The sequence below is a fragment of the Antedon bifida genome, chromosome 2, assembly GCF_963402885.1.
Source record: "Antedon bifida chromosome 2, ecAntBifi1.1, whole genome shotgun sequence".
NCBI lineage: Eukaryota > Metazoa > Echinodermata > Crinoidea > Comatulida > Antedonidae > Antedon > Antedon bifida.
Genome location: NC_136227.1, coordinates 31943496 through 31964681, shown reverse-complemented (window position 1 = coordinate 31964681; position 21186 = coordinate 31943496). Strand labels below are relative to the sequence as shown.

Sequence of the window (21186 nt, the reverse complement as noted above, 5' to 3'; positions counted from 1 at the left end):
TGGAAAATCATGGAATTTTACTAAAACATTTGGCTTTCATTAAAAAGTCATGAAAAGAAACAAAAAGATAAAGAACATTTATTTTTTTATTGGACATCATTTAAAAATCTTAATCAAACTTCCAAGCAAGTCTTGCTAAAATTTGAATTTAACCATATTTAAAATATTTGATTTATTCATCAACAACCATATAATATATATACACATTCAATCAATCATTTCTACTCATTCATCCCTATTGAGGGGACTCTCTCTCCTGTGAAAATATTAATTAAGCCATCCCCTATCGGTGGACAATCTATTAAAGGGAAAATGTGTTTGGTTCCAAAGGTGTCCCAATAATAGGGGTTGTTCTACTGTACTCATTTGTCCATTACTTCATGTGTTCATCACTTATTATTCATTCATCTATCTCTTTCCATACAGTCATCACCAATGTATCTCTCTACATAAATACTTTCACTAATTTATACACCTTTTCACATATTCTTCTCCATCAATTTATTCTCCCATCTATCCATTTACCCAACATTTCAATTCATTCAATTATTAACACACTGGCATACACATAGATTGATCAATAATTTTACCATCAAATCCTCTCAAAATTTACAGTCAACAGTATAAATATAACATTTTAAAATCAAATTAGAGGTAAACAATGATTATGCAAATAGAACTTTAAACAAAACAAACTTTTAGTAAGCAACAAAAAGGTTTTAAACATAAACTAAAAAATAGTGTACAGTAAATGGTCACACAACATTGCAAATACATATATTCCTCTTTTGATTGTAAATGCAACAACGTAAAGTTTAAGAACAATTATAAATTTAAAATGGTGCAATATTTACAGGATACAGTTTAATAAACTGCATTTGCATAAAAGAAATAAACAAATTATAATTTTAGGAAATGTTCATCACCTCACCAATCAATCTAAATAGACATGTCAGGTCAAAGGTTAGTATAATTTGTTTGCGATGCCATGAATGAGATAAAGACTAGTGCTAAGAAAGCTTTAGACAATCTTAAAATGGTAAAATATGAGAAGATAAACACAAAGACAATTAGCATGTTCAGTAGCCTCTAATGGGTTTCATATCTGTGTCACGAAATCAAATGTTCCTACTTCCATATCAATCTAAATATTTCACCATAGTTATGGCATCATTCAAGACTTTATTAGGATCCTGTGTGTTGCTGATGGTCAGTCGTTGCACTATGGGCATTTCAAATAAGTAATTCTTCAATAGTTGACCAGTGATCCGGTAACATCTGTACAAATTCAAATCTGCAATAACAATAACAACAAAAAGATGAGAAAAGTGTTATTACAGAGAGAGAGATTATGTGTGTTGTCTATACAGTAGTTAGAACCCATTCTTTGAGACATCACTATTAAGGGACTTCAAAGAGGTTCCACTTTTAATCAGAAAAAGAATTTTCTAACCTGTTAAAGTGTTTCTAATTGGCGAATCATCTGCAAGAAGAACGGCAATTCCATCAGCAGTGAGGTTTGTACAAAAGCTGACATCCAGCTTCCTCAAATCTGGTGTGTACTGCACAAGAAACTGCAATGCTGCATCAGTTATGTCTGCACCACTAATACAGAGTTCTTTAATACACCTCATCCTAGATCGAACATCAACCATTCCAGGTCGGTGCTCAACTGGTGGTTGAAAAATGGTTGAAACAATGGAATCTTTGAGTCCTTCCACCCATTTTAGGTTAAGAACTTCCAAAAGAGGGCTACTTGGTGTAGAAAGTGCAGAGACAACATCCCATGCAGTACATCCAAGATGGAGCTCTTTTAAGTGTGGCAGCCTCTCCAGAAGCCAAGTCAGTTGTCTTCTACTGACATTAGTTCGTGTAAAGTTTATTGAAGCAGGTTGCCTTCGAATAATTCCACTCATTGTTGCTTTAGAAAGCTTTGAAAGATTACTAAGGTCCAACTTTTTCCAGAAATCTGCATCACAACCCCAGCGATTCCAAGTCTTGCACACACAAATACATCGGCACAAATCTTTAGCACTGAGGTAAGCAAACACATTCTTCCAAATAACCCACTCATAAGCATGCCTGCTGCATTCCCCTTGTGTGCTCACCAACGGAGGAGGACTCACTCTCCCTGGCCTTACCACAAAGCGTTTCACCTCTACTGGTTGTGCCTTTTTTTGCCTAGCCACAGTTTGTGATTCTCCCGACCGTTCACCATTTCCTCCTCCATTTCGAGCTTGGAATATTCCATTCCATTTACTTCTCAGGAGTTTATTATTAGAGAGGATTTTTTGCCGGATTCCAGGTCCCTTTTTCCGACTCTTTGGAGACGTACCAAACGGCCGCATTTTCGGAGACTGATTGAAAGTCCGATTTTTTGTTAATGGACTTTTACTTGGAGAAGATAATGTTTTCGGTGAGGATCCTTCTACTAGCCCAACTGGTGCCCCTCGCCTTTTCTTAGGAGGAGATGGTGTACCTTTATTAATCTGAAAGAAAAGTGAAATCTTTTTCCTAATATACAGAATTTCGATTTTTTTTTAAAGCAATGCTACTATTCAACATCTTTGGATTTGTGCTTTGTTTAGTTGTGATTTCTGCACGGCATTGTGACATAATTAATTGTATTGTGATTAATGTCTTTAACAAGCTTTTATTTCCATGCAGGTGTGATAAAAAAAATAAAAACGTCACTCTGCACATGCTCAGTAACTGCTGTATAGTTGAGTGGCATGGTGGACAGATCCAAGATCAAGGAACGCTTACATAATATATTTATAGTCCGTCAAAAATAGATAAAAAAAGTGGTTAAAATGTGGAAATGTGTTGCCCCAAGCGCAACCCCCTGGATCTGTGGTGAAAAATGAAAGATTCCTACTGTCATGCCAATTGTTTATAATATGATATTATTTGCTACTGTTTATCATTTGACAAGTATTCACAATATTAGAGTGGTTGCTTGATCAAATTTTAAAAATTCCAGCGTTAAAAACAAATGCTATACATCACTATCATTCAACAAATCTTCTCGTTTTATTTCAAATTCTTCTGTTTAAAAATAAAAACTAAATCTAGTGTGAATAGAGTTTACAATTATCAGTATTATGGTTGGTTTCCACTCTACCAATGAGATCTTGATTTCCTAAAACCAGGAGCAACTTAAGCTCTTTCTACACTATCAAACTTTAGTGTGATGTGCCTAAATATGGTAGAGGTATGCTGAAATATGGTAGTGTAGTGATATGACATCATCATGTCCATATATGGGTACATCACATTTGTTGTCACATAAAGTTTGATAGTGTCAACAGGAGAAACTAAGTTGATCACATGTGAGATGGTCTTGAGTGAGTGATCAGATTGGCAGTGGGAACACAGCATTAATAAAGAAAAACAAAATCTATAATCTGTGACCGAAAAGGTCTATTAATAGTATTCATACAAATTGCATGTACTGTATTATGATGAGCGATAAACTAAATCTAAATAAATTAAAAATGATAAAATTATGATACAGAAAAAATATATAACAAAAATGTAACACAAGAATAAGTGATATATTTCGTGGTACTATGCTAAAGTGTGAAGTCCTATAGCAGCTACATCATGAAATAATCAAGCATAGAAATGACATACATGCATTTGGTACAAAAGTTTAAAAAAATGCAGAAAAAATTCAAGCTATTTAAATGAATCATAATATTATGTAAAAATGTGTTGATCGAATGTGGTTGAAGAGTAGTTGGCAGACCACAGCACACACACCTCTAAAGATCTGCCTACACTATCAAACTAGTTTGACAAAAAAGTGTGATGTGCCCAAATATGGTAATGATATGCACAAATATGGTAGTGATATGACATCATCAGGTCCATATATGGGCACATTTTTGAGTAGACAAAGCTTTAGTAACCCATTGATAAAACATAGTTCCAGTGTGGATTAATATTCATGGTCCAGTAAGTTTTAATGCCTGTCTTTAAACAAATTAGTATTACTGTAGCATTGGCCATATACTGTACTCTATCCAGACATACATACATCACATTTTGATCAGTTGTACCATAATAACAATATTATAGTGAATTTTAATATTTCTAAGGTAGCACATTTGTGTGAATTCAAAATTAATATCACATAAATGGTCACCTTTTATTTTAGGACACGATTTAATTCATCCTCTATTTACAGCCAAATCAATTACAAATGATCAAAAGATGTACATATCCGAATAGTGTGGTATATACATTACAGGTTATGTATTTATATATTGGGTATTAGTGACTATGCATTACTGTATATGCTAAACTATACAACCTTTCAAAGAATCAGAATCAAGGCCTAAAGCTCCGTCTACACTATCAAACTAGTTTGACAAAAAAAGTGTGATGTGCCCAAATATGTTAGTGATATGACATCATCATGTCCATATATGGGCACATTACATTTTTTTGTCACATAAAGTTTGATAATGTAGATAGACAGGTTAACAAGCAATACAATACATGCTAAGTGGTATTTACTATGTATACAGTAGATTTAGAAGCAGATCGGCAAGGCTACACTTTTCACAACAATCTTAAAAAACTGCATTCAAAGTTGGCAGATTAAGGTATATAATGAATATTTAGACTTAAAATCTAATACTGTGCAAATGTGAAAAAGATGATAAAATCATGATTAAAAACAGTGTTTTAGAATAATAATAGATAAACACCCAAAATTAGAGGGTGTGTACCATAAAATGTTACCATAGTATAAAAATGATAAAATTGATAATTGGCTTTCAAACACCCATGTAAATCAAAAAACACGGTTTTTATCAAGTTAAATGTAAACAAGAAAAAGGTTTATAAAGCAAAGTTGATTGAGATGAGGAAAAGCATGCTATCTTAGGCAAGTCCGTGGTATAGCTACCTGGCTAGGCTTGCTGGTGGGCGACTTCTGATGTGTCAATCTTTTGCTGCGAAGGACCGGAGAAGGTGTTTCATTTTTGCTCTGCATTTAAGGAAAAAAAAACTTAATATAGTTTTAAATGTTGTAATCATAACCCAACATTCTCACAATGTAATATATAATTGTGAAAAGATTTGATTGTGAAATAAATCGATCATTGACCACACATAATTGACGGATGAATTCATACAAAATTGTATTCAATGCTTTTCTTACCTTCTTACTACTGGGTTTTTCACTTTGTGTGGAAACTGGACTGTTACTATCCTATTAAAATATGATAAAAATATGACAATTATGACTTACTTTCAATGTGTATTCAATAGTATGGTAAACATTTATAATTAAAAATGTATTGTGAAGATTATTTAAATCAGACTTTGAATATGCTATTTTGTAGTTTTAATAAAGTTAATCACTTCCGTAGAAAAAAAACCAGAAAAAAATAATGTTTTCACTTATAAAATGACAACATAAATGGTTAAATTCAACCAAAAACCCATTGGCTGGCAGCCAATTTGACCATTTTTTGCTTTAAATTACAGTTTTTTCAGTTAAATACATTTTCTTTCCATCCAATTTTTGGTCAAAGTGGATAACTATTATGTTACATTAAAATGGCATATTCAACAAAAAATGTGTTAAAATGATTTTTTCAGGGGGAAAATACATCTGAAAATAAAGTAAATGTTGACATTTTTACGAAGGATGATAATTAAAGATATGAAAAAATATGCTCACCTTTTGCTGTCGCTTTTTAGCTTGTTTCACTTTTTTCATCGCACTTGAACTTGAACTTTTTAAACTGTTTTCACTCTAAAAAAAAGAAAAACTTACAGCATTTAATTGCGAAATATGATTAATTTTAATCAATGTCTTGTGTCAGTGTTTTTCTGTGATTTTATCATATTCGAAAATCATAAAATCACAATAAACACATACCTTTTCACTTTTTGAATCAGCGGCCATGCATTTAGGGCATTCCCAACTGTTTGGAAGATCTTTGTTAACTATGCCCTCATGAGGTTGACCTTTTGCTTGCAGACAAGCTGGATGTACGATATCATTACACTGGTGACATTCCATTAACTCCTTACTCTCTTGGACCTCATATCCACACATACTGCAAGTGGCACAGGCTGGCAAAATTGGCTATAAAATTAAAAACACATGTGGTTTATTGTATAGTAGTCTAGGTCGTAGACGGCCATTTTAATTAATATTCCTAAAAAGAAAAACGTTTTAGCATACAATTGACACAAGTACTTACAGCAAGGCACTGTCTGTTTATACATGACTGTTTCATTCTTCCAGGCCCCCCAAACTTCTTCATATCCTTACAAAAGTTGCACTGACCACAGTCAGATCGCAGACAGTTGTCACAATTTCTGCATCTTGTTCGTCTCCTCCTTGCACTGATGATCACGCCAGCCTTTGATCTTGGACGATTTGCATTGCCGGGCTTGAATTTAAGACCAGATGTCTGTGAATATTAAAGAAGTAAGATACATTAAATTTGAAAATTGTAATAAATGTAGCATCATTCATTTAAAGCAAACCAGTCTCAATGCAGTTCAGTCCAGTGCAAACCAGTTCAACATAGTTCAGTCCAGTGCAAACCAGTCTCTATGCGGTTCAGTCCAGTGCAAACCAGTTTATTGTGGTTCAGTCCAGTGTAAATCAGTTTAATGACATGCAATCAAGTTTAGAAGAGGCTTCCAGTCTATGGTCTCTATTACTATTAAATTTAATAATACATTAGAGAAATATCTAATAAATAATTTGGACTTTGGAATCTTTATTAGTTTGCAATGAATTGTACTGTACGGGCTTTGTCGATGACCCATCTGCTTTACATACTGAGTTTGGTTTTTTGATGCTCTGAGAAACTTCCTCAATCTTCTTGCAAATTGGTTCCCCATTCACAGCCAGGTCAGGTTCATCATTCGCATGTATATCCAGCAATTCCTAAAATTCAAATAAAAATATATTTCAAAAAATTCAATATATTGTCTACAGTACATTATTCTCAAATTATCGATTATTTCTGTTTGAAGACTGAAAAATATTTCCATGCTAATCTCTTCCATAGCAGCAATATTTTTGGAACATATACTACGAAAGCAGCAGACAATAACAAATATTTGAGCATGCTCAGAGCATTAATACTAAATTGACATTGATCGATTTTGGTTTGTTGTTTGTTATATTAATACAAATATAGAAGAATTACCCTTGCATCATTTAGGAGAGCCTTTGGGTCAACTATCAGGTCAGGGATACTCCTTTTTGGTTGTGGTAGCTTGTGCATTGATTCCAAATGCCATAGGAGCAGTTTAAGTCCTTCCAATTCATACTTGCTGATATGTTTATATGTAGTACTGTTCTTATTAGTTTCTTCACCATTCGATTCAACATTTTCCTCCTTCTCATTCAATTCCTGTTTAATACTATTCTCCTCCTTGTGATTGGTTGATTTTTCATTGTCTGATTGCTCAGCCAGAACCTCTTCTGATTGGCTGGTTGAAGCCTTTTCATTAACTGTATCTCCTAACTTGTTTTCTTTTCCGGAGATTTCTTTCTGAAATGTTTTGTCTTCTTGTTTCACCTCAGTCTGATTGACATCTTTTTCAGTTTTTTCTTTTTTTGTATCTTTGATGCTTTGGATGTGGGTTCGTCCAAGGAGTACTTTGATGTAACTCGCCATCACGTACCACATTATCTCACCAAAAAATGGGTAGCGAAATTTGAATGGAACCTGGGAAGAATGATGTACTGAATATTTAAAAAGAGCCTTGTGCACCCCCACCCCCAAAAAGAGTCTTCTGGTGAATATGTTTCCTGTTACTAAAAACCGCTCTTTTGGAACATCCCGATTAGGACACTTTTATGTGAAATGAATGAGGAGGTATAATATTAATAACACTATGGCCGACCTCTATTCAGGGGACATCCTAAAGCTCGGTCTACACTATCAAACTAGTTTGACAAAAAAAGTTTGATGTGCCCAAATATGGTAGTGATATGACATCATCATGTCCATATATGGACACATCACATTTTTTGGTCACAAAAAGTTTGATAGTGTAGACAGAGCTTTAAGAGGGACGCTTTGTTGGGCCCTGAAAGTATTCTAGTAAATTTAATAATTTGAAAATGTGTTCAACTTACATGTATCTTATCCTCCAGAGCTGATACACGAAGTTGCTTCGGAATGTTGAAACTGTGTAAGAAGTTGCCACCAAAAACAAGCGAGTCTTCTGGCGTGTACACTGCATGAATCCAACCTATATAGAAACACTTGTTAAACAAACATTCACCTTTTTTAATCCCACCCCACACAAAATTGGGCCAAATATGGGGGTGGGACTATACCCGGGAATTCCTGATTAAGGAAAAAACATTGATTGATAAACATTTCTTGTAAAAACTCATCTGAACTGGCTAGAGAGAGGCCTACATCCAAATCAAAGTCAATACTGGGACTATAGCCGGGGATATGCCTGTTTGGGAAATCAGACATCAGACATAAAGTAGTATCGCTGTTGGTTTCGATTGAATAAAATAAAATTTAAAAAAAATTAAATCATAAGTGGGATTATACAAGATATACGGTACTTTCAGATATGCACATACCTGATGGAATGAAAAATGTGTAGCCTGCCTCCAACTTGATTCTGGCGCACTGCTTGACCCTGTCGCCTAGAAACACATCACCTTGTTTCCCTGACAACACCCAAGATTCAAAGAGACCCAAATTTTCATCTGTTGGTGGGATCAGCCAGAAGATCTAAAGAAAGTTAAAAGTAGTTAAATAATCTGCAAATAGTTAGCCACGAAATATTGGCTAACCCGCTTTGAGAAACCCCTCCTTTGGAACACCCAACAAAGGGGACACCTACCTATAAAAAAAACGGATGAGAGAAAAAATATGTTCCACACTACGGCCAACCCCTATTCAGGGGTCCCCTGATTGAAGGATATAAGGGGTCCCCCAATTAAAGGATATAAGGGTTTCCTCGATTAAAATGAGGATATAAGGGTCTCTACCCACCCCATAATAGGGGTTGTACTGTAGTTAGTAATGATTATTTATCAGCCATATTTGCTCACTAGGGGTAGGCCTATACCAACAGTTTGTATTCAAGTTAACAAGGCAAGTTAGCTGTACGTGCAGGTATACTATGGGCCTACCTTTTGACCATGGAGAATATGGTACCAGACAGATGTACCACCAAAATCAACATGGAAATCTGTAAAACATCCAGCAACACTCATAAGACAATACCTGTAAACAAAATAAGAAATGGAATAAACTAATTGGTAATTTCAATTACCGTATATCCTCTGGTATAATCCCACCCAACTAGAACACGAAATTGGGCCGAATTTGGGGGTGGGACTATACCCTGAGAAATCCTAGTTCAGGAAAAAAAATTATTGTTAAGCATTTCTGGTAAATACTCATCTGAACTGGCTAGAGAGAGGCCTACACCCAGATCCAAAGTCAATACTGAGACTATACCCAGGGATATGCCTGTTCAGGAAATCAGACATAAAGTAGGGGGTGGGATTAGAACCAAAGTGGGATTATAGCTGAGGATATGGTAATAAGATTTTCAAGCATAAACATACTTCATGATGTTAATACAATCAGAGAGGAAGTTGGTACTAGTGCAAACAAATTGACTGGCACACAAGAATACAAAGAATGCCCATTCCTCCTTGTTTGTGTCCTTAGCATCCTTCAGATGAATGTATAAGCTGTTGGGTCTGTAATTTCTTATATATATTGAAATTGAACAATCATGATTAAAAAATAATCTTACTTCTGAACTTTTGGATATTTCATTTCAGCGAGCACATTGGTACTGTCTTTCTGTGTTTCCTTAAGTTCTCGAGGCCAAACGGTATCCACCCAGTCGAGAAGTTTAACCTTAAAAAAAATTAAATTTTTTTTATTCATTGGAAAAAAAAGTCTCTCCCGAAAGCCATTTTTACATTTCTATGTTGATGAGAAAACACTTGCAGTGTCATAAACAATATCAACCAATAAATAACAACAAAAACAGATTTGCAGTCTTTAAATAATTTTAATTTTAAGACCTTTAATAAAGCGTGGGAAACCTGTCCATTTTTGTTTTTTTTTAGAAGTAAGTCAAACTTGATCTTGTGTACTTAAGTTTACCCTATTTACTTGTTTTAAGCAAATACCATGGACTAACAAGAAAAAGACCTGTCCATTTTTGGCTTATCATGTCATGGAATTCTATAAAGCTTGGGAAACCTGTCCAATTTTGTTTAGTCAGCAGCATTAAAGTAAAACTTGACCTTGTGACCTTAAATTTTAAATCTTCAGTATTGTCCAGCTTACCACACTTGGTTTATGTACAAGATCGTCAAGTTTAGTGTGACTAAACTCAAGACTTATGACGTTGTAAAGGCCATCTCTCTCTTCGCTTTCGTAATACTTAGCAAACTGTGCCATACTCATCTCCACTGCTTTCTGTGAGTTCACATCCATTGCGTCAACCATTCGTCGACTACCTGTAATTTGAATGTTATCTTTGTTAATAATTTAGTCTTTTCAGAAAAGTAATATGACTTCCAAGTTAGATTTCTACTTGTAACTACTGTATTTAGTATAAATTAATAACATAAGTTCAAGAGGTGATAAGAAGAAAAAGGTAAGATATGATATGAGAAGAAAACAGATGAACAGAAAACCGTAAATAGTAAATTTGAAGTTATATAAAAGAATGTCAAAAGGTGATGAGAAAAACGTCAAAGAGTTATTAAAACGACATGAAGTGATGAGAAAAACGTTAAGAGTGATACAGTATATAAGAGGTGATAAAAAAACTTCATAAAGTGATGAAAGAAACGAAAAAAGGTTTGATAAAAGAAAAAAACATAATGTAAAAGAAACACACAAAAATGATTTTAAAAAAACACAAGAAAACGTCATACAGTGATGAAAGAAACGAAAAAAGGTTTGATAAAAAAAAACATACATAATGACGTGAAAGAAACATACACAAACGATTAAAAAAAACACACAAAAAACGTCATAAAGTGATGAAAGAAACGAAGAAAGGTTTATAAAAGAAACATACATAAGGTAAAAGAAACATACAAAAATGAAAAAAAATCATAAAGTGATGAAAGAAAAGTCAAGGAGTTATAAGAGAAACGTCATAGTCAAGTAGATAAGAGAAACGCAAAACGTCATAAAGTGAACGTCAAGAAACGTTATGATATTACGATAAAATTCCGGATTTTACAAAAGAAAATGTGACAAGAAACACGTTATCGTTAGAAACTTCAAGGTGTAGAAACGTCGATGTAACGAGAGAAATGTGAATAGTGATAAGAGAAATGTCAATACGCGAAATCAGAGAAACGTCACCGTTAAACGTCAAGAGATGTTACGAAAAAACGTAAATATTTTACAAAAGAAACGTCAATAGAAATGCAAAACGTAAGACAAAAGAGTCGTTACCGTTAAAACGTGAATAATACAAACGTTAACATGTCACATGATAAATTAACTCTGATGAGAAAAATGACAATAAGCGAGGGAATAGAGACAGGAAAGTTATTGTTATTAAACGTCAGAAGATGTTACGAAAAAAACGTCAACATGTTACAAAAGAAATGTCAAAATTTATCGGAAATGTTATGTCAATGATCTTTATAAAGCTTGGTTCCCACTAGGACGCAACGCAAGGACGTAAACGCAACGCAAGCGAGTTGACCAATGACAGGCAGAAGTTCGAATAATCCATCGCTTGTGATTGTTCAACTCACTTAAGCGTGGTTCCCACTAGCGACGCAACGCAAGGACGTAACGCAACGCAAGTGAATTGACCAATCACAAGCGATGGCCTATTCGCTTATGATTGCTAACTGTCTATAACTTCGCTTGTCATTGGTTAAAACGCTTGGGTTGCGTTTACGTCCTTGCGTTACGTTCTAGTGGGAACCAAGCTTTACGTTGCGTTACGTCCTTGTCTTGCGTCTCTAGTGGGAACCAAGCTTTACGTGGTGAATAACACGGAATAACGTCACGTTGTGCCGCGGAAATGTGTAACGGGAACCGTCAGAACGTTTGGTAGACAATGTATAGAATTAATTAATGAGTTTCGTTTACGTTACGTTTCACCAGTTGTATACACATACCTACACATGTCTTTACATCGTTAACGGTAAAATCTTTGCCAGGAACACTAAAAGATAAAAAACGACATTATTTTATAACGACAAAATCCGATCTATCGCAAATTGCGGTAGGCGCCACAGTGTCGAAAGCGTTTCAGTATAAACGGCGATTTCTTAAGCGTGGGAACCGACGACGCAATAGTGCTGCAGAAATCGCAGGTTTGATTTCACGCAGGCGGGGGCAAACACAATATTGAAAGGGCATTTTCTTACGTTACGTAGATTGCGTCGCCAGTGGGAACCAGTTCATTATCAGTGAGAGTACCAATATATTTACAGTTCTAGTTTTTTAAAATTAAAAAGCCAACACATCGAGAGCAATACTACTTACGTTATGCCGAGTCCATCGAGTTCTTTAAACAGCATGGGTTGAAAAAACCCATGTTCTTGAATGTATTTGAAAGTAAAATCTACGTATAAAAAATTCACAATTGGTTTAATATTTTACCTTATTAATTGTAGGTACGTAAAGTACACTACAACATTTGGCACTTTATAAATCCCGATATATTTATAAAAGAAAAAAATAAATTTCAAAGAGACATATGATCCGGGTTCGCGCCCTTCAATTTGTCATCCATTATTTTCATCATCGATAAAACAAATCTGAAGCTCTGTCTACATTATCAAACTAGTTTGACAAAAAAAGTGTGATGTGCCCAAATATGGTAGTGATATGACATCATCATGTCCATATTCATGGAACATTTTTTTGTCACATAAAAAAAAATCTTAATACTGATTGATCGATTGATGTTTGGTCTATTATTTCAGTTATCTGATAATAATAGCATATAACCATCATCATAATAGCATAGATAACCATCATAAGTTTGTATACTACAAACACGATGAAATAACTATGTATGTATGTATATGTATGTAGGTCATACGTATGTATAAGTGTAGACAGCTTTAGGGATGTGCATATTTGAAGTTGACTAAAATATTTTGTTTTTAGGCAAGTCTCATACACACACGTACGTACGTATTACGCTAAGTCATGGGGTAAGTTATTCAATGAAATGAAATTTTAAAAAAAAATTATTCAACGCTACTGTCTAGTTCAGACGGAGCGGCCTGGGCTACGCCAGCTTTACATCGCGTGTGAACATACCCTTAACCGCAACAATATATCGAATTATTGAAACACAATATAAAATATTTGTCATTGATTCGGTTAATATTGGTATTCATTTATTTGATTTCAACACCCGACAATTGTTAATTCATTCATATAAATCGATTTTAGCATAAACCAATACTCCACAGTTTACCGTTCCCTGTCCTGTAGTTAGCCTATTGACCAGGGGCCAAAGGTCAAGGTTGGATACTTTACCCATACGTGTTATTATTAAATATTACACCGGGAAATGGGCCTTACCTGGTATAAATAATACACATTGTACACTAGGCCTATCGGTAAATGATAGTTGTAGATCGGAAAGTTCGTTCTTGTTTTTTGACAAGAGTACATTCTTACCTACTGTTTGCTAGAAAACACAGGTATTATTTTGTACACATTTTAAAAATGTATTATATTTTAATAATTATTCCTTAATTTTTAATTTTAAAAACTATGTATGTTTAATCATGTATTACTTGTTTATGTTATACGCAAAGTATGCCACTGTAGTGTCCAAATACTTACTATAATTATGATAATTTCTTGTATTTAGGACTAAGGTCTCGTTTTCCTTATTAGTTACTCCAGCGTATTTCTTGTATTTAGGACTAGGTCTCGTTTTCCTTATTAGTTACCCCAGCGTATTTGTTGTATTTAGGACTAAGGCCCAGTTTTCCTTATTAGTTACTCCAGCGTAAAATACTGTTTATGATTTTGTTTATTTTATAACATTTTAAATTTCTGAACATTTATTATAGTAGCTGTGTTCATATGCGGTCATTTTCAAATGTCTGCTTTCGATCTCTGGTATAGTAATAGGTTTGTGCAATTTCTATAGAAACATACACACTTATAATTTATTTGTTCCCTTTTTCCTTTTCCCCACAAGCAACCTCGACTGTATTTCACAATGTCCATTATAATAATAAAAGGTCATTGTTAATATAAAAGCGTTAGGAATTGTATAGTCTTTTATTGCATCTGGAAAACTATTTAGGTCATGTTAATCCCATAACTTTTTTTCACCCGTTGCTTGATAATCAAAACGCGTAACGTACGTGTTCATGTATGAAAGCCTCATTGCGCGCTAGGCCCCATCTCCAATAATCTCGTAACCACGCATTAAGTTCTGTCTGCACTTAATTTTATGTGACAACAACATTTGGGCACATCACATTTTTTTTGTCACACTGGTTTGATAGTGTGGACAGAGCTTTACGAGATGAAATGACGCATTGACACGACAGTGTTCTCCGTCAAAGTATATTAGGCCTAGGCACCCAATAGCCTTAGATGGGTAAATGATCGGGGCAATTGAGACTTTACTAAGCTCATTCCGTACTATAAATCTTTAATAATCAAAGTTACTAATACCGGTCTAGTGGCCTAGAACAATTAATTATTATAAAAAGAAATATGTATTTTATGCAGGTACCTTATATATACTGTATATATGAACTTTCATATTTGACCAATAATTCGCAGAACAACGTCGTAATTATGATACATTGGCGACAATCACATAATATTCATTTTATTTAATTATTTAATATTTATTCATTTAAAATAGTAGTAATTAATTTAGTATTTGCATGGGGTTGTGATAGAAGGATTTATTATTGCAATTGTAATTTATTTAGTAATCAAAATTTTAAAAGATAGTAACCCTATAACTTGTATTATAATTTATTTAAAAAAATTAAATTCACATTTAATTATTCTACTAAGGTACCGTAAAAAACATATCTCAAAATTGTAAGTCAAAAATAAAGTTGACTTGTAATGTATCTTGAATACATGTTTATCAGACTTGCCCCAAATCTGTATTTATTGGCTTTTTTTATGTTAGTCCACCAGTCGACATTTCGATTTTTGTCTGAAAGTGACTGTTCCAAAAAAAAAAATTACTAATATTACGGGCTAGAACCTAGTCTAACATGTTTATCTCATGCGGTTACATTTAAATATATGGAAATTCGAAGAAAACAGTTTTAGACAAAGCATAAAATAGATTTAAGCCTCTAACCTTCTCCTTTCATTATTTTGACCAGATTCGTAGCGAACCGTTTGTTGTTGATTTTGTCGTCCAGGTCAAAAGTGCGATGACCTTCGATCGCAGCATCCTGGTCCTCGCCTTCGTGGTAGTGTTTTCTGAGTTTCGGACGCTAAATCATAATAATATTGGAAAAAAATATTATTTTAAAAAGTTATTAATTCCATTGAAAAAAACTATTCATAAAAATGTTTTGGTTGAACATGTCATTTTGATTTCACATAATAGTTATTCACTTTTACCGACCAAAAATTGGATAGAAAAATTTAAAAAAATTTAAAAAAAAATTAAATTTAACCTGAAAATGTTTTTATTTAAAGCAAAAAATAGTCAATTTGGCTACCAGTCACTAGGTTTTTGGTTGAATTTAACCATTTGTAATTTTATAGGTGAAAACATTTTTGTTTTCTGATTAAATTAATCTTTATTTTTCATGTTTTGGGGGACAATACATATTTACAGAATCCTTCTAATAAACGATATGCTGTATTTTTAAATTCTTAATCCTGTATATTAAGTACAAACAATAAGATAAATTCAACGTATGATTATGATTTCTCAGCACGCCATAATAGATAGGCCAGTCCTCACGTAAACAAGTTCGTAACAACACTACTATACCGGGTGTTTTCCCTCTTTGAAACAACCATATTATAACGTGCCACATCCGAAGTATAGGCCTACATGCACACTATCATTTTATTACAATTTAAACAAATAAAATATCGCAGCAAAAAACACAGAACGAAACATTTTTTCTAATTGAAACCGGAAAAAAACAAACACACACACACAAGTAAATAGACTATAGCCCGACGTATTATCGTATCTGTATACACAGTACATTACAAGGCCGGGATCACCACGTGACCACGTATGATTGTTTAAAATTAATCCAGGCCTTATCGTAATAAATTATTTATCACAACACCTGAAGACGATATAAATATACCCTGAAAACAATATTTGCATATTATCTTAAATATTACAAATACCTATAATAAGCGACAAAAATGTAAGACATTTTTTCGGACATGTAGGCCTACTATACTTCCGTATCATCCTTGTGCAATAGGCTTTACATTTAAATTATACATTTTTAGTACACACACGTACGTCTATCAGCAGTTACAATTATTAAAATAATGAATATAATAACAAAGAAACTAATATTCAAATATACTGTACATATCTTTTACATTTCAGAATTAATTAAGCAAAACGTCATTATATAATTCCCATCGTGTACGTGTATAGGCCTATAATAAACGATATTTTATTGTCAGTATTTTAAGAAAACTATTCGATTTTAATTAATGATATATAATAATTTGAAACAGTTAGACAATGCGTTGGCAGTGTCTATCTAATCTCGCAATCTTTGTTGAAAAAAGAAAAAAATAGTTAATAATTAGCCTATATCAGTGTTTTTATTCATTTTAGTTAAACTAGCACCTCGTTTTAGTCGAATCAATTGGTTAGGAATCTTTCTAAAAACCAAAATATTATATACGTATAGTTATTATTATATTAATAGTTATTATATTAATAGGTATAGGCTTTGTTACGATACTTTATGATGTATTAGCATAAAAACTGAAACAAAAGCAAAATTTTCCACGATGTAATATTAATATAGATGTAGGCCTACAGCAAACTATACGATTCAGTAGCAGATATTGCTTAAACATGTTAAAAATGCTAATCAAATTATAAAATAACAATAGAACTGAATAAATAATAACTTAAAATAACAAAATATATGATATGCAATTATAATTTTTTGGTAGGCCTATATTGTAAAAATTACAAAATTAAAACGCAGCGATATTTCTACAGTACAGACAGGCATTTGCCTTGTTTTTGTGAGATCACTAACAATTAAGTCGGTATAATTAGGCATAAAATATTACAAAACATGGACATTAGATTATTATTAGATCTAAAAACACACAAAAACATTTTAAATCAAAATTATGCTGATAATTTTATTTGATTAGGTGGTCTAAATAGTAAAATTAACCAACGGCAGTTTTTACATAGTGAGCATATCACATCACAAGCACTTTGTTCACTCGCGGTAGCTAGATACAGAACCTAGAAATTCGGTTCGGTTGTTATGATTTATTCCAATTAAAGTTAATATATCACCTGGAATAGTTAGTTAAATACATATATTTACTTAAAATGTAATATTAAATTACAAAAACAGTAATTGTGCGTAAGTTGGCGCAATTTTCAAATAGCCCTCATTGTGCACGATAGTTGAATTCACGAATTCACTTCACTTGTGATGAAAACATCACGCATTTTTTAGATTTTTTCTGTTTTCGTTTTACTTTGATTAATTACAAATGAGGTAGTTAAGTCATAATAATACTGTTTTTGCTTTCTATTAAACTTTTAAGATAAAAATGTCATTTTATGAAAAAGTCAAGGAGAATTTTAGTTGTAAATTGTGAAGCGCCGCCGAAACGTTTGAGTTGAATAGGCACAACAATGCAAAAATGGCTAGTTATTCATGAGGACTCCCATATTCACACAACCGAAATCGTTGTTTTTACATTGAAAAATGACTATTACAAACCAATGAACGTCTTGTGTTTGACTCGTTAGACATGTCTGAGTATAGGCCCATACAAATTGCAATCAAAAACAAGTCAGGAAGAAATCTAAAGTTAAAATTTCAAACGCCATTAATCCAGAATGGTCACGTCTATTTTACTGTACTCGAGCAACTTCATTATGCCACAAAACTACTCATTAGCATATCAGGTCATATCAAGGTCACCACAAAATCCCAGCCTTTGTCAAAAATATACTGTAACAAAAGATTAATTATTGATATAACTACCGTTTAAAAATTATTATATAGACAAATATAATATGTCTAATATCAAAAATTTATTCTACAAAATATTTGATTAATATTGTTTGTGAAATATATTTTTTAAACTTACAATGGATGAAATGGAATCCTAAATTCTTCCGTAAACATTGGTACACACCGTCTGTGTTAATTGTGTACGTGCAATCAAGGAAACAAATGTTGAAATTGTTTATTTTGTACAATATGTTTAATTTAATATGTACTTCTTGATATCATTAGTTAGATAATCGTTCATGAAAATAGTACCACTTGAGTTGCTTTATTCCATATATAGAAATCCTGGCGAAAGTTAGTTATTCAGATTGGATGTTCAAGCTATATGTTGAAGAAATGTCGAACCAGCACTCGGAGCAGGCTCTCTCCTGGAGAAAATTATACCTCAGCCGGGCTAAACTAAAAGCTTCAAGTAGAACATCAGCTCTTCTAGCTGGCTTTGCCATGGTATGTTTTTGAAAACAAAACATATACTACTAACAGTAATACTAATTGTATTATATTTAAACAAATTAATAAATAAACAATTTTTACTAGATTTGATTTTATTCTGTTTCAACATAAGATTACAAGACAATATGAACACAAACGATTTACAAACAAATACATTAAATAAGAAACCAAGGATAGCCTATAAAGTCGAAAGAAAAATCAACTTAATTCCAATGGGGTCCTTTAAAAACAGCAAAGACAATCACAGCAAACGGCATAAACATACAAATCAAACACGCATAAATGGCAGAAGATATACAATTTAAAAGTGTTAGACAATAGCAATTGGATAACCTACAGAATGAACCTAGAATATAGTATTTGTTATAATGGCTTAAGACAAGTGCTATTTAACAGCATGTTTAGAAATATTATTATTTATTATATTTTTATTTATTATATTTTATTATTATTACATTTCTATTTTTTAGGTGGCGTTGGTTGAAATAAGCCTCCCTGATGGTCTACCGACAGCTCTCATAATGTGTTTCAGCGTCATCACTATTCTACTCATAGTGACACATCTGTTTGCGCTACTCGTCAGTACGTGTATACTACCAAACATCGAAGCTGTCAGTAACGTTGAAAACATTAACGCTGTCAAAGAATCGCCTCACGAGAGTATGAGCACGTACATCGAACTATCGTGGATTGCTTCTACTGCCCTCGGTATCTTGCTATTCCTTTTAGAGATTATGGTTTTAATCTGGATTCAATTTTATCAAAACTACAAAAATGCAGGGTATGTGGCGACTGCGCTACTAATACCCGCCTTGTTGGCTGTTTGCGTTTTTGCGTATCATTTTTATCATAAGCTAGTCACGCATAAATACAAAAGTTATAATACGACGATTGATGAATTGGATGGGCTTGCAACAGAGTTAGAAAACAATACAGAAATGCATGGTGTTACACTAGAGGTGTAAAATTTGGTAGAAATGGGTAAAAACAGTTCTGAATTCAGAATTTTAAACCAAGCGTTCTCGCCCAAACACCATGGTAGTTTTTTGTAAACGCAATTTTAGTTTTATACTATTTGTAATCTGTAATACTTTTTATTCAACAAGAATCAATCATTACAATTTTGGTGCTAGGTTTTATTTATTATTTATTTATTTTATTATTTTTCTGGGGTCTTAACAAACACACACACTAATTAATAATGTACTAATTGTACCTTAATGAAGGGAGATTAGCCTTCAATAAACAGACACTCTCCTTCCTCCATTTTTAAACTTCAATAATTCGCTGGCTTTGCTTTTTAAAACTTTACTTTAACTTATTTATTTTATTTATTGAGATACATTTTAATGGAGATATTAAAAACGTGTATATTATTACATTTGAATGAAAGTTCATACGTGCTGGTAAAAAATATAAAATGTTTTAAAAATAAATTCAAGGTATGTTGAAATTTGTGCTATAAGTTACATTTTATATATTATTACAGTATTTTGCATTATACCTTTAAAAATGATTTTTAAAAATTCATCAGCAATTGGAACTTTTTTTATTTCAACATTCCAATTATAAAAGACCAAGTTGTAATCCTATTGTTCATTTTACACTAGCATTTTACAGACCACTGGTATATCATAGCTGGATAAACACTATTATTATTTATCCTCCCCCTTTCGGTTTAGGCCTTGAGAGCCGCAGTCACTGACTAAAACTATAACCCTGTTTCTTGAAAAATTCTTTAAGGTGGTATTGTTTTACTGGAATATATAATAAATTTTAAACTCTAAACTTCCAAGTGATATATTGTGAATTAATAATGTGTCTCTTCAACTATGTTTAGTACTGTAATTAGGTTTGGATTAATTCATGTTTTATATTGCGTCTTATTTGTTTGTTTATTTGGCACATATTGCAGCTAACACAAATGTTCTACAGTATTCACTTTAAAAATATTAAATGTGCAATGCCTATCGCTATCAATAAAATGTTTAAATACAAGAAATTCATGATTTTCTGTATGTTTTTTTTAAAGTTGATTACTTCATTATCCACTGTCATATTCCTCTCAATGTTTCTCTCTGCTTAGTGATTCCACGGAGATTCTGATCCAGGCTGTCCTTTTTTTTTTTTTTTATCTTGTATCAAGAAAAAAAAAAGGAAGACAAGTTATTCTATTAATAGAGGGCAGCAAACAACAAATACACACGCAATCATTCAAAATGCAACATATTATTATATCACATCTCTAATCGGACTTCTCCAAGTCTATGTATTGTCTTTTTTATGTTAGTCCACCAGTAAGCGTTGTCTGAAACGAGCTCAAGTAGTAAACGTATGAAACGCCATATGTGCCAACATATTTATCTTTTTACTAATATTAAGTCAAAACTCCATCTAGAATCTAGACTAATCTCTAATATTCTTTTCTCTTCTGTTGGAAATTTAATAAATGATAAATATTATCGACATTCTAAGTAACAATACATTCATTC

General features: G+C 32.8%; 2 protein-coding genes across 3 annotated transcripts; one reads left to right on the top strand and one right to left on the bottom strand.

Moving 5' to 3' along the window:
- Nucleotides 1-21: 21 nt before the first annotated feature.
- On the bottom strand, nucleotides 22-18093 carry LOC144834647 (lysine-specific demethylase 2A-like). 2 transcript variants are annotated; one of them, XM_078689532.1, is made up of 18 exons: nucleotides 17945-18093; nucleotides 15331-15469; nucleotides 12510-12588; nucleotides 12140-12186; nucleotides 10332-10504; nucleotides 9787-9893; nucleotides 9152-9245; nucleotides 8594-8747; nucleotides 8129-8244; nucleotides 7191-7715; nucleotides 6785-6925; nucleotides 6228-6440; nucleotides 5900-6109; nucleotides 5699-5773; nucleotides 5174-5224; nucleotides 4919-4999; nucleotides 1454-2489; nucleotides 22-1294 (listed from the first exon to the last, which is right to left on the bottom strand). In XM_078689532.1, exons 1-18 carry the CDS (start codon nucleotides 17993-17995, stop codon nucleotides 1140-1142), a joined length of 3447 nt encoding a protein of 1148 aa, XP_078545658.1. In that variant the 5' UTR covers nucleotides 17996-18093; the 3' UTR covers nucleotides 22-1139. The 2 variants fall into 2 exon arrangements, with proteins under 2 accessions (XP_078545658.1, XP_078545659.1); XM_078689533.1 differs by having other exon boundaries at nucleotides 6818-6925.
- Nucleotides 18094-18371: 278 nt separating this feature from the next.
- LOC144834659 (protein orai-2-like) lies at nucleotides 18372-20813 on the top strand. Its single transcript, XM_078689548.1, has 2 exons — nucleotides 18372-18688; nucleotides 19165-20813. Exons 1-2 carry the CDS (start codon nucleotides 18554-18556, stop codon nucleotides 19657-19659), a joined length of 630 nt encoding a protein of 209 aa, XP_078545674.1. The 5' UTR covers nucleotides 18372-18553; the 3' UTR covers nucleotides 19660-20813.
- The last annotated feature ends 373 nt before the right edge of the window (nucleotides 20814-21186 follow it).

What these genes read in the sequence shown, in the direction of transcription:
- LOC144834659 (XM_078689548.1), top strand. Translation starts at nt 18,554, where the DNA reads ATGTTCAAGCTATATGTTGAAGAAATGTCGAACCAGCACTCGGAGCAG. An exon ending in TTCTAGCTGGCTTTGCCATG is followed by an intron (nt 18,689 to 19,164) that starts GTATGTTTTTGA and finishes TCTATTTTTTAG; the next exon opens with GTGGCGTTGGTTGAAATAAG.
- LOC144834647 (XM_078689532.1), bottom strand. Translation starts at nt 17,995, where the DNA reads ATGGGCCTATACTCAGACATGTCTAACGAGTCAAACACAAGACGTTCA. An exon ending in CAAACACAAGACGTTCATTG is followed by an intron (nt 15,470 to 17,944) that starts GTTTGTAATAGT and finishes ATTATGATTTAG; the next exon opens with CGTCCGAAACTCAGAAAACA. An exon ending in CTCGATGGACTCGGCATAAC is followed by an intron (nt 12,187 to 12,509) that starts GTAAGTAGTATT and finishes TTTATCTTTTAG; the next exon opens with TGTTCCTGGCAAAGATTTTA.